Source organism: Ziziphus jujuba, chromosome 5 (genome assembly GCF_031755915.1).
Source record: "Ziziphus jujuba cultivar Dongzao chromosome 5, ASM3175591v1".
NCBI lineage: Eukaryota > Viridiplantae > Streptophyta > Magnoliopsida > Rosales > Rhamnaceae > Ziziphus > Ziziphus jujuba.
Genome location: NC_083383.1, coordinates 4,044,948 through 4,058,630, shown reverse-complemented (window position 1 = coordinate 4,058,630; position 13,683 = coordinate 4,044,948). Strand labels below are relative to the sequence as shown.

General features: G+C 32.9%; 1 protein-coding gene across 2 annotated transcripts; it reads left to right on the top strand.

The window, feature by feature from the left end:
- The first annotated feature begins 9,231 nt into the window (after positions 1–9,231).
- LOC107420618 (probable xyloglucan glycosyltransferase 12) lies at positions 9,232–13,130 on the top strand. Of its 2 annotated transcripts, XR_003056320.3 has the most exons (6): positions 9,232–10,434; positions 10,528–10,836; positions 10,988–11,278; positions 11,371–11,484; positions 11,606–12,475; positions 12,706–13,130. XR_003056320.3 is itself a non-coding variant. In XM_016029613.4 (5 exons), exons 1-5 carry the CDS (start codon positions 9,652–9,654, stop codon positions 12,230–12,232), a joined length of 2,124 nt encoding a protein of 707 aa, XP_015885099.1. In that variant the 5' UTR covers positions 9,232–9,651; the 3' UTR covers positions 12,233–12,610. The 2 variants fall into 2 exon arrangements, 1 of the variants encoding a protein (XP_015885099.1); XM_016029613.4 differs by lacking the exon at positions 12,706–13,130 and having other exon boundaries at positions 11,606–12,610.
- Positions 13,131–13,683: the final 553 nt, after the last annotated feature.

The following is a 13,683-nucleotide window of genomic DNA, read 5'->3' as shown; positions in this document are numbered from 1 at the left end:
ATATGGGCCTCCTTTCTTTGTTGTTCCCCTTTTCTTGTTCCCTTTTTCTGAAGCCCTTCTTTCCCTCTATGCGTAGTCCTTTTTTAATGTTTATATATTGACCGGTTCCAACTTTTCTTATATGAAATTTTTAAATCATGAGCTCTTTAATTATAAGTAGAAATTAGGAAAAACCCTTCCTGGCTAATCCCATTGTCAAGTATATTTTCGGTTATGCCATATTATGTTCATTGATGGGCCAATATATATATATATATATATTTTTGCTGCACCGGAAAATGAAACAGTGAGTATAAAAAAATTAAAATTAAAATTAAAAAAGCCCAAAGTAAATCTCTTCGAGATTGTTATTTTATTGCCCAACTTAAAATCTCCAACCTACTCCGTATATATATATATATATATATATGTATAGGTAAGACTCTTTACTCACACACCTAATTCTTCTTAAAAATTGTACTCAACTTGCTGTCAAAATATTCAGTAAAATTAAAGTAAAAATCTGCTATTCGTGTTTGAAGTTAAAACTTTATATTTTTATCAACATACTTTAGTAAAAGAAAAAAAAAATTAGAAACAAATTTCTATTAAATAGAATATTTTTAAAGTTGTAATATTGATTCGTTGTTTTAAGGAATGTCATTGATCACAAAATAATTATATATTATTTTTCTTTCGTTTAAACATAATGAGAATCTATAGCGATGTGTGGATTGGAAAATGAAAGAGGGACAGCAATTATCATTGTCTTTCAACTTGAATAAGTGGACATGTTCATTTAATAATTTGGCTCCTTTTTTTCTTTTATTCTTTTTTTCATATGGATGATTTAATTATACATCTCGAATCAATTAATGAATCGTGTCGTTTGTTTTCTCACAAGTGAATGAATAAAGTTGATGAAAAACATTGCTTTATGCATGACATAACTTGTATTCGGTTGAAGGCAATACTAAAGTCTTCCCTATATGCACGTGATTCGACCATCTTTGTGTTTAACAGTTTATGGAAAGGTCGAGAAGATCACCATGAATATTGAGCTCTCTCACCTACTCGTCACCTACTTGTTTGTTACCCTCTGGATGAAACTATTTTGGTTCATTCAAATACCCCACACATACACATTGCATGATTTACTCACTACAACAATATTAATTGGTGTTTTTTTTTTTTTTTTTTGGTCATTTCAATTCTAATATATTAAAATTAAATATGAATACTCTTTTTATATCTTTCTAGCTAGACCAAAAAATAATAATAATAAATAAATAAATAAAAAACACAGAACAAAACAAAACAAAAACAAAAATAAAAACAAAGTGTTATTATTAGAGATTAAATCTTTGTCTATTCCTTGGAACTAAATTGAATGAAAGATTCCACAATCTTTCCCTCAAAGAATTCAAAGAGTAAAGCAATTATTGTGATTTAATTGTGGTTTTATTAATTGGTCAATATCTGTTTATGACGTTAGACGATATTTGTAATCATAAACAATCTTTCAGTGTTCCAATGTTCTAACTTTCATATGATATTATAGAATAGAGATATGGGTAATAATTTATCATCCCTGAGTACGCATTTATCACAACAATTAAATCACCCTCTAAAGTCACACCCACCGCTCTCTTAACTCGATTAAGTACCATTCGGTTGCATTTAAAAAATTAATAGTCTATCAGGCTAGCAGCTAAATGGGTAATTTTTCTTTTTCATTTTTTTTTTTAAATTTTACTTGTTCTTTGGAGATTTTCTTAAACATCAAGAAGTAAATTATTCTTTAATTATTAAGTCCCTTTTGATAAATATAGAAAACTAACCTAAAGTTATTTTTAGATTATGATGGTTGTTTTTGCTACTTAATAATGTAAATTGTATTTAATTTCCAACATAAATTGAATTTATACTAATGTGACAGGTATAAAAAGTTATATATCAATTAATGAATTAAATCTAAAAATTTAACTGTCCATGCCATGACTAGTCATAGGTTTCCAACATATACCACCAAACCCATGATGGTTTCTATATAATTTTATGTTAAAGACATATAAATTGAAAATGTATATAGTTTCTATATAATGTTATGTTAAAGACACATAAAATAAAAATGTATATATAGTTTGGTGAGTGGTCCAACCCATACGTACGTGTATACATGTATATTTGTTATAATTACAAGCGGACCCGGCCAAGAGTCATGGTCCTCACGAAGTGAGAGAGAAATGAGACAAGCAACTGGGGCATATGCATATGCAATGTATGAACGTTCTGAGTTTCACAGCTATATTTATTGAATACTTGATCTTTGTTCGATTGAGATGTCTACCCACCGTCTCTTTTATATTTATTGAACATCAAAAAACTATTTAGCAAACGACACCAGAAATTACTCAATCCGTTGTTGTTTTTGTCGCTTTGAATGCCGCAATCAAAGGCAAAGCTAGCTAGCTAGCAACTTCTACGTAATACTGTATATTGTTTTGGAAGATGCAAGGTACATCCACTACTTCCAAATGCATCGATTTCAAAAACAAAAACAAAAATTTGACGAAATACAATTGGATTTTTCTGATGGAAAAGTTAAAAGTCAGAAGTGAGAGAAAAAAAAAAAAAGAATTGCGTAGTAAAAAGAAACCAAATGGAAATGCAAAACATGGACAGCATAATATTACATAACATGACTAAGTGCCTGACAGTTTGCACGTTTACAACGAATTATTTCAAGGTTTTAGTCCCGATTACAACTTACAGCATTTGTCAAATTCAAGATATATATTTTCGTTCTGAAAAAAACATATTCCTATATATGTTAACATTGACATATAACAACTCCCTTTTTTCTTTATTACCAAAAAAAAAAAAAAAAAAAGAAACTCCCTTTTTTATTTCTCCCTTTGTCTTCCTTTTTCCCTCAACCTATTTGACATTTATATATATATATATATATATATGTAAATATTATTTTTTCATAATCGGTTTTGTTTTTCTTGACTATTTTATTTAAAGTTTTAACAAACAATATGTAAATACTTCAACGGTCAAATTTAATATGTATGTATTCGGTCAATTATATCTAATTTATTGTTATAATGATTTACATGATTCGATTTTATATAATTACCCACCTACATTCACTTTAATTTTGGACGTGCTAACGTATTGTAACAAATTATTTTATATATTTACATAATTTTGTTGTAAAAAACGTATACGTTGGATTATATAAATATATATATTCTGTTATTTGATTATATATAAAACATAAAGAGTTATATATAATCATGTATGTATACGTTTTATGATAAAATTATATATATTATATTTCCAAATCAAATATTCACTTTTGAAATAAAAGTTAATATAATTTTAACAGTGTTAAATATGAAATTTAGCCTTTTTAAGTAATAAATTTATAAGAATGATGATGATTAATTTTTGTTTTTCTTCTTTCGCCATGATTAGAGATTCAAAAGTCTGGTGTCGGTACGTGGACTAAACCCACAGTTTTGAGTGACACAAGCAGCATATAATTGTGTTATAAGTAATTATATGGATTAAGTTATCCACATTTTAAATTTAAAATTACAATTAGCTGTCCACATAAACAAGCATAATAGTGGTGGGAGATTATTATTAATGGGTAAAGAAGTCCTTTAATCACACCTAACCCCTTGATTAGATTATAAAGAAGCCACAGGGACCTACATATCCTGCGACTTTTTATTTCTTTATCTCCTTTTCTATATTGCTGCATAAGAAACTTTCAACAATTTTGTATGTTCCACCGGCAAAAAATAAAATGAATGAAAACAAAAAACCCAAAAGCAATCAAAAGAGAGAGAGCTGTCATCCACGAATCTTGTTATTATTTCTATTCCTTGACCACTGCGTACTATATAAAAATCCTTCATTATATGAAACTTTATTTATTTATTTTCCTGGGGGATACTTCAATCAAAATTATTTGTATATCCGGGCGAAACAAAAACGTCTTCTATGCATAATGGACAAACACGCCGTTGTATTCTTACATGAAAGAGAAGCAGTGCCAAATGGTTAATTAGATTTAGGTACACACTTGCCTTCACTTGCTCTATGTTTAAACAAAAATAAAAAATAGTTTAATTGTTTTTTTTTTTTTTTGACAAATAGTTTAATTGTTATAATTTTGTTTTCAAGTGTATGATTTTATAAAAACAACAACAGAATATGATTTTATAAAAACAACAACAGAACAGATTATGACTTTCCCAAAAAAAAAAAAAAGAAAAAAAAACAGAATTATGACATAAAAATGCCAATAATGCGCATATACCCTATGAATTTAAGTCTCTATATAAAATTACCGTGATTTGAATAACCTCTGTAAAAGTGTATTTATATATATGTATTCTAATTGAACTTCTGTAAAGTATTTGAGTATAATTATATTGAATGATTTATGTATTTGCTACCAATGTTGATGATTTCAAAATACTAGGCTGATTATTTGGTTCCAAGTGCTCCTCAGACGATACTATTTATCAAAACAAAAAAAAAGTGTTCCTCAGACGAGACAACTAGATGAATGGGGCTCCTTTCTTTATTCATTCTTTTTTTTTCTTTTTTCTGGGGAGTCGTGTGCTGATGTATTGGTCATTAAATAATTTGGCTAGACAGTGAAAGAGGATGGAATAAAAAATAAAAATAAAAATAAAAATAGTAAATAGGGAATGTAGAGTATCCATGTTATGGTTTTGGCAACACGAAAAGCTATAGCCTCTGTTGGTAAAAGCTAATTATGTTCGGTTATTAATTTTACCTTTCCATTTGTTTTTGAAATAAAAATATATACGTATCGAGTAACATAGTAATTGACTAAACTTCATTTGACAAATATATACACAATATTTGTATTTTAATAACATAACATCAGCAAAATTTTTAATTTGCATATAATGTTGCTACTGTTATCATACAATTATTTTTTTTTATCATATTATTAATATAATAAAATTTATACAAAGAGATAGGTCGTAACCATTGCATATTTTAAAATGTGAGCAAATAATTTTTTGTCATAAATATGACCAAATGAAAGTGACCTTAATACTACAATTTCATTTCTAGAAACAATTTAAGATATTAATTTTTTTTTTGCTTAAAAAATAAAATAATAACCAAATTAATCAATTGACCGTAGCTAACAAAAGAAATGCATATTATACCCACCGAATTTTTGTTCTATTGTTGCCAAGTCATTTAAAAATTAAATGAGGGAGACCAAAAACAATAAAATATCACTAAAAAGTTTTCTTTTGGTAAATAATATCACTAAAAAAGTTTGATAAATAAAGGAGTCCGATTAAATTATCTAACATTTTAGTATCTTTTCTCCGTAATATTATATTGCTAACCATTCACCTCAAAAATGGATAAAAAAGACAAGTGACGACTCACCAATATAAATTAAAAACATACCACTTTTTTTTTTTTTTTTGGCGGTGCATAAGTGTGTAAACTTAAATGTAATTTACTCATATTTTATTTTATTTTATTTTTTTTGATAAAGTACTCATATTTTGTTTTGTACTGTCCTTTATCCTTTGCTACCGTCTTATGAAACTGTCATACCTACCATGCTAATTATTATTATTTTATTTAAAAAAGAAAAAAAGAGGGAGTGACGTTTTCTTTCTATTTATAAAAAATTAAACCAAGAGGCGGGTGGGAGGATGACGTGGCTGGATTTCGGCAATTGCCACAAAAAAAAAATAAATAAATAAAAAATAAAAAATACACCGAATAGGGATGGCGATTTGTTCCGCATTCATCGATGGGATCGCCTCTAATAGGACAAAAAATCCTCAATTAAATGGGAAATCAGAACTGAAATGAGTAAAAATCCCATATTGGGATCGAGATTGGGCTTGGAAGGGGATTATATCTCTGCCACTTTTATATATAAAGATATATTTTATTAATAAAATATAACTTATATTTGTATTTTATATATTTTTTATACTTAATTATACTTATATTAATAATTATGAATAAATTTTAATAAATATATAATATATTTTAAAAATATTTTATATATATTTTTTATTTTTTTAACAATGGAGAAACTTACCGTCCCGTTTTTCCGTTGCGAATCCCAGTAAAAGAAAAAAATAAAAAAAATAAAAAATACCGAAGGCCAGGCCTCGAGCCATCCCGTTGCCATCCCTAAACCCGAGGGGCAGGCAAGCTTATTAAGAAGAAGTGTCTGACCGACGACCACCGTCATTCCTCGTATCTAAGCCTCCGGCCATCGTGCGTTTTGTGATCTGCTGCTTTATTACCTCAACATCAAACACGTGTTTGCATCTACGGCCGATTGGACAATTACGAGGAATCCGATATCACTGAACTCTAGAACTTGAAACAGGCGCGAAATCCCTCTTCTGTCCTCCTTCGGCCCACACATTTTCCCATTAAATTTCTTCCAGACTAAAATATCAGTTTTACCCCTTATCCTGTGCGCGCCACGTTGTAGTTGTCTAGTGACAAAGAGTTTTTGAATTTTCAAGCGGGCTCACTTTCACTGCGTGACTACGACAATATTAGGTTCCTTTACGCAAGGAGATCTGTTACTCTGTATCCCATCTCCACATTGTGGACTAGATCTCTGGTCACACATCAGCGATCCGGGTTATGATTAAACGGAAGTCAAGGCATGGGATGAGATGGCATGTGTGTGGAAAGGATAAGTATAGTATTAGTCCCCTAACATGGTGATGCACAGCACACAATATAAAATTCCCTTATCTTTTTTCCGCTACATAAAATTTTCCGAAACTACCCCCCTTTCAAGTTCATCACCCTTTGACTGAAAATTGTCGGTGGACAACGAGGAGGAGAGGCCAATTTTGTCTAATTGCATATTCTTTTTATTATTCTGTTTGACAAGTTAAGTGGCACCGGAAATTAAATCGCATTTCCAGCGCGTACACTTGGCGTGACTACTCTTAATGGATAAGAGATATGAAAACCCAAAAAAGAAGAAAACACCGTACTACACAGTTCTCTTTTGTTTCGACCATACAGCATATAATCTAAGCGTTTGTGATTTTTTTTTTTTTAGTGGTAAATATGTAAGAGTTTGTGCTTGGAGCATCCAAGGTACTCCCAACTTTTTTATTTTCAAAAGTTAATTTTATTTTTAAAAATTTTAATTTAAAAAAAGCTTTGCTCTTCACATATAAATAGTTAAATCCACTTTTTTATTTATATATTATATTAATTTAATTTAATTTAGCATAAATTTTCATACCACAATTTAATATTCGAAAGATAATTTAATATAAATGCAAAGATAAAATATAAGTTAGACCATAATTTAAGATAGAAAAAGAAAATATAAATAGAACAACAAATATTTATAGTAAAAAGAAAAAAAAAAGAGTAATAAAAAATGTTATGTGGATACATTTTGAAATTTTATTATTTATTTTAAAAAATATTTTTTATTATTGTAAATATATTATTTATTTTAAAAAATCCATTGAAAATGCTCTCTATATGTATTTAAGTATACCATTAAATCAAATACATTTATTTAGAATTATCAAATTTATTTGATAAGTTTTAAATATCAAATGATCTAACATTGATGGACCGAATTCACTTTTATAATTTTAAATTATACTTGAATAACTTGTAAATCAACAAGAAATTATATTAATTGTATTTTTTTTTTCTTGTTTAAAAAGTAGATGAAAACAAAAACAGATTTAGTTGGATGCATTTATATTATTACTTTTTGGTGAATGGATCCATTTATATTAATTGCTTTGATGGAATGATATAAAGTGAATACGAGAACCTTTTATGGCAAAATGAAAAAGTAGAGACCAAAATCAATAAATGAGGTGTTGTTTATTGCCTATCCACTAGATTGAGGTGTTGTTTATTGCCAAAAATAAATGATAAAAAAATTTTACCCAAAAAAAGAAAAAAAAAGAAAAGGATTTAGGCGTTGATGGGTTGTGCACGCGCTCCAGAGGAGCGTGGATAACGGCATGAAGTTCATAACAAAAAAACAGGAAGATAATGGAGTTTTTAATTGAAGGAACTATTTTTTACAGTGGGAGGAATTGGTCATCTCCAACAACTCCTTAGATGGGACGGCTATGGATACACCCACGAGTTCCTTGCTCTTTCTGACCTCTTAAGAAATTTCTAAAACCATCCATTCGAAAATATTTAGTAATTAAAAAACAAAAGTAATTTAAAAAAAAAAAAACCATCAACAAAATTAAAAACAAAAACATAATCCAAAAACAACTTTATTCTTTGTGCCGCAATGAGACGCGTTTGATTAATTATTAGATCGTCTCCTCACCCATCTTTCTCTTTGGCTTTTAACTTTCATAACCTGAGCTATTCGCGAGTCTTTAATTTATTTTATCTTTTTACAGCTAAGTGAAAAAAAAAGGAAAAAAAAAAAAAAAAAAGAGATAAATAATGTTAAAAAGATTGTTCAATATTATCATTGAGTATCTCACACGGGAAGAACATCCACACCCACCCCACCCAGAAGGAAAGACAATCGAAGTCTCTGATTATTCGCGCACGCGGAAATTCCTTGTAAATTCTCTCACCATCTTGTATAGAAAATTTTATTTTTTTATTTTTTATTTTCCTTTTTTTTGGTTTTTTGTTTTTTTGTACATACGAGGAAGTTTTTTCTGGGTTAGGGCTTACGTTGCTGGTCTTTGTTTGAATTTTATATAATTATTTAAAAAGGAGTAGGTGGAAAAAAGAGAAGGAAGGAAAAAAAAAAAGGAAAAAAAAAAAAAAAGGAAAAGAGAAAAACTGTCTGTCATTGTCGGAAATTTGTGGATTCAGCTTGCGATATTATGCAAATTGATTTACGGCGTCTTTTAAAAACTTTAATTAAATGAGAATCAATGATTGATCTGTTTCTATAATTACTGCAATTAGTGGTATAATTTTTTGGTAACAAAATATCATAGAAACCATAAAAATACAAAAGATTGGTGATATTGACCTGAGAACGTGGTCTCTCTGTCTCTGTATAAATTTTTTATTTGAAAATTCCAGTTTCTTTTTAATTTAAAAAATTAAAAATTTTCGAATCAAATACAAAGACGTGTTGAGCTGTTAACATCTCTTTCCCAAATCTCTTCTCTCTCTCTCTCTCTCTCTCTCTCTCTCTCTCTCTCTGTGTTATTACGTTCGAGACCTTTTTGCAAGCTGTAATTGAATGGGAGCTCATTTTGGACCCCAGACCCACCAAGTCATAGCTAACCGTGTCTCTCTCAGCTCCTTCCTCTGTCTCTCTGTCTCTGTCTCTCTCTCTCTCAAAAAACACAGTTCCCGTATAAGTTGTCTCCAAATGTCGTAATGATTTAGAGACGCCTTGCTCTTCTTCCTCCTCCACGCGTGCCTGCGTTTCCTCCATTTCCCAATTTCTCAATCTTTCCTGACAATGAGATCGAACTCCTAGCCTTTTTCTGTTCTGGGTTTTCATATTCAAGCGGTTTGACAGCCTTAAGCCTAGGGGTGAGGGGGTTTGGGTCTGCCAAAATAAAAAATAAAAAATAAAAAAAAGAAAAAAAGTTGTATTTTTGCGAAGTGGGTTTTTGAGATCAGACCCCAATAATGGCACCCTCGTTTGATTGGTGGGCAAAGGAGAGCCATCGAGGTACGCCGGTGGTGGTCAAAATGGAGAACCCCAACTGGTCCATGGTTGAGCTAGAGGGTCCGTCAGAGGATGACTTCCTCATCACCGATTCACCGGGTCGTACCCGAGACAAAGGCCGTGGAAAGAACGCCAAGCAGCTCACTTGGGTCCTCCTTCTCAAAGCCCACAGAGCCGCCGGTTGCTTGACCTCCATTGGCTCCGCAATGTTCGGTCTCGCCGCCGCAGTACGACGCCGTGTCGCTTCCGGTCGGACAGATACCGACGCTGATGCCGATAACGACATCCAAACCAGTGGCGACCGAGGAAATGAAAACCCCACAGTGAAGAGCAGGTTCTATGGTTGTATAAAAGTGTTTCTTTGGCTTTCTGTGCTTTTGTTAGGGTTTGAAGTGGCAGCTTATTTTAAGGGTTGGCATTTTGGTACACCGCATTTTCAACTGCAGTCCTTATGGGCTACGCCATTTGGGGTTAAGGGTTTCTTCGATTGGGTTTATTTGAAGTGGGTTTCCATTCGGGTGGAGTACCTCGCTCCTCCTCTTCAATTCCTAGCCAATGCCTGTATTGTGCTCTTCCTTATTCAGAGTGTGGATAGGCTAATCCTTTGCTTGGGCTGTTTCTGGATCCGATTTAAGAAGATCAAACCAGTTCCAAAGGAAGGTGTTGTTGATCTTGAATCTGGTGAAAAAGATGGTTTCTTCCCCATGGTTCTTGTGCAGATCCCCATGTGCAATGAAAAGGAGGTAATTTTCAAACTCAAATGCCCTTCTTGATGTGCTTTGATTTTTTTAGTGTTGGGAGAATTTTGTGTCTGATATTCAGTATGAAAAATCCAGGTTTATCAGCAATCGATTGCTGCTGTTTGCAATTTAGACTGGCCTAAATCGAAATTGTTAATTCAAATTCTTGATGATTCGGATGACCCGACAACACAGCTGCTGATCAAAGAGGAGGTTCACAAATGGCAGCAAGAAGGTGCTAACATTGTCTATCGGCATCGGGTTCTTAGAGATGGTTACAAGGCTGGTAATCTCAAGTCTGCGATGAATTGCAGTTATGTCAAAGACTACGAGTTCGTTGCCATTTTTGACGCTGATTTTCAGCCCAACTCTGATTTTCTTAAAAGAACAGTCCCACACTTCAAGGTACCTGAAAGTGTTTATTGTGTTTTCACTTTTTTAGTTGCTATGATTTTGCCAGGGTTGAAACCCACATTTGTCTAGAAAATTCTGTGCTGTAACCGTTAGATTACTCAGGGCTTGTTTCCTAACTAGAATTGGTTTTAACCGCATACAGGATAACGAAGAACTGGGGCTGGTTCAGGCAAGGTGGTCCTTTGTAAATAAGGACGAGAACCTACTGACGAGGTTGCAGAATATTAATTTGGCATTTCACTTCGAGGTAGAACAGCAAGTGAACGGTGTTTTCATTAATTTCTTTGGTTTCAATGGGACGGCCGGTGTGTGGAGGATAAAGGCTTTGGAAGATGCTGGTGGTTGGTTAGAAAGGACCACTGTTGAGGACATGGACATTGCTGTGCGAGCACACCTTCATGGATGGAAATTCATCTTCCTCAATGATGTTGAGGTATTTTAACCCGCATCCATACTTACTTTGTAAAAGGATTCAAATTGTAGATTCTTGTGAGACTAACGCCTAGCCCTGTCTGTACCTTTCAGTGCCAGTGTGAATTACCAGAATCTTATGAAGCTTATAGGAAACAACAACACAGATGGCATTCTGGACCCATGCAGTTGTTTCGCCTCTGTTTGCCTGATATCATCCGGTCCAAGGTATATCCTTGTCTAATCCTTTCTTGGTTGCCAAGTGTTCGATTTTGCCTGTTTGCTTGCTCTTGCAATCATTTTATATTCTCATATACTGATAATTTTGCCATGTTTTCGATTATTACAGATCAGCTTCTGGAAGAAATTCAATATGATATTTCTCTTCTTTCTTCTCCGGAAACTTATTTTGCCCTTCTATTCTTTTACACTTTTTTGCATTATTCTCCCAATGACAATGTTCATCCCTGAGGCTGAGCTCCCAGCCTGGGTTGTATGTTATATCCCAGCAACTATGTCATTTCTCAATATCCTTCCAGCCCCCAAATCATTTCCTTTCATTGTTCCTTACCTTCTATTTGAGAACACCATGTCGGTGACCAAGTTTAATGCCATGATCTCTGGGTTATTCCAGCTTGGTAGTGCATACGAATGGGTCGTCACTAAGAAGTCCGGGCGATCATCTGAGGGTGATCTTGTTTCCTTGGTTGAGAAAGAACCAAAGCATCAAAGGGGGGTCTCAGTACCTGATCTTGAGGAAATGAAGGAGGAAATTCGACAGCAGGAACAGAAGGCTTCTAGAAAGAAGAAGCATAACAGGATATATACAAAGGAGCTCGCACTGGCTTTCCTTCTTCTAACAGCTTCAGCAAGGAGCCTCCTTTCTGCTCAGGGTATCCATTTTTACTTCTTGCTGTTTCAGGGAATATCCTTCCTGCTGGTTGGTCTCGACTTGATTGGTGAGCAGGTTGCTTGAACAGAAAATGATAGGACATTGTAGGGATTTGTGAATGATATAGAACACCGGTGGTTATCATATCAAAGTCCATTGAGAAAGATCTGCCAAGGGGAGGTTGTAGAGGGCCGAGATTGCTTACATTCCTGCATGCCTCCAACCTCTTGACTCCAAATCTATTCCTCCCAACATGAAAACAGTTGTGCTATATATGAACAGAAAGCAGTTCGACAGTCTGAAGACATAGAGGCCCAATCAGAAATGGTGATGCTCTTCAATTTATTAGTTTTTTTGTTCTTTTGTTTTTGTTTTGATTCTTTTGTTTTTGTGTCAATTCTTTTGTAAGAAAAAATTGTCGTTCAAACATCAAACAAGGAAATTTAGTTACAATTTGAGGCAGGATTTGAGCATTCCTCTTGATGCTTTACTCTGTCACTTTATTAAAGTGTGAATCTCAGAAACTAATTGTGAATTTCTTCGACTTTGGAAAATAGAATCTGTTCCCCCACACGGCACTTTGGGGTGCTTGGAGCATAAGAGCAGCAGCCCCTATCATTTAGGTTTTGAGTTGCCTTTCGAGGAGAACCAGCGTCTAAAATCTACTGTAGTATGTCTAGAACATCAAAAGGTAAAAAGATAAAACAAAAAAGAAAATGCCAGTTTCATACTATTGTAGACCTTTCTTCATTTTAGCATGCTATCATTTTCATACATTCACCCAAAAAAAAAAAAATGCTATCATTTTCACACAAGTTTTAATATCTATGTTTTGGTAAGATATGTCTTACCATGTAAAATATATGTATATATATATATATATAATGAATGGCCAGTGTAACAATTACATATGTTACTGTAATTGGAAGGTTTAATGTGTTAATCAAAGATGATTGAAATTTGCTGCTGTTGACAGCAATTATACATCGAAATGGTGGAGTTTCCATTGAAACTGCTTTGCTACACCATCCTACAAAATCAAGTCCTTGTGGAATCTGAACTTCTGCTTTTGTGATTTTAGACCTATGGACTTGTGCTGTTCTATTTATTTATTTTTCCCTTCTTTCAGAGAAACTGGAAAGTTGTTGAAAATAGGAAGATGGTGGTCCATTTAAGACTAAAGTCACGAAAAATATGGTTGGAAAAAAGTTGGACCACTGTCCACTAACGATCTAATAATGGCCTTTACGCATGACATGGTGCATTGAACATACATACATACATTCCTCTACTGAATTATGGTGTCTACTGATGAAATTGTAATTTACAGTGCCACCACAACACAACACACACTTACACAGTTTCCATTCCATAGACCCTACCCAAAAGACAACCGCATGCTACTCTAAAATTAAAATCTGTGGATTTAGTGAAAGGGACAAATTCCTTATCACCGGCACGGCATCGGCACCACCGCTTGCTAGTTACCCATGTACTTGGACCACGGCCCTCTCTGTATCACATCTCACGCATCC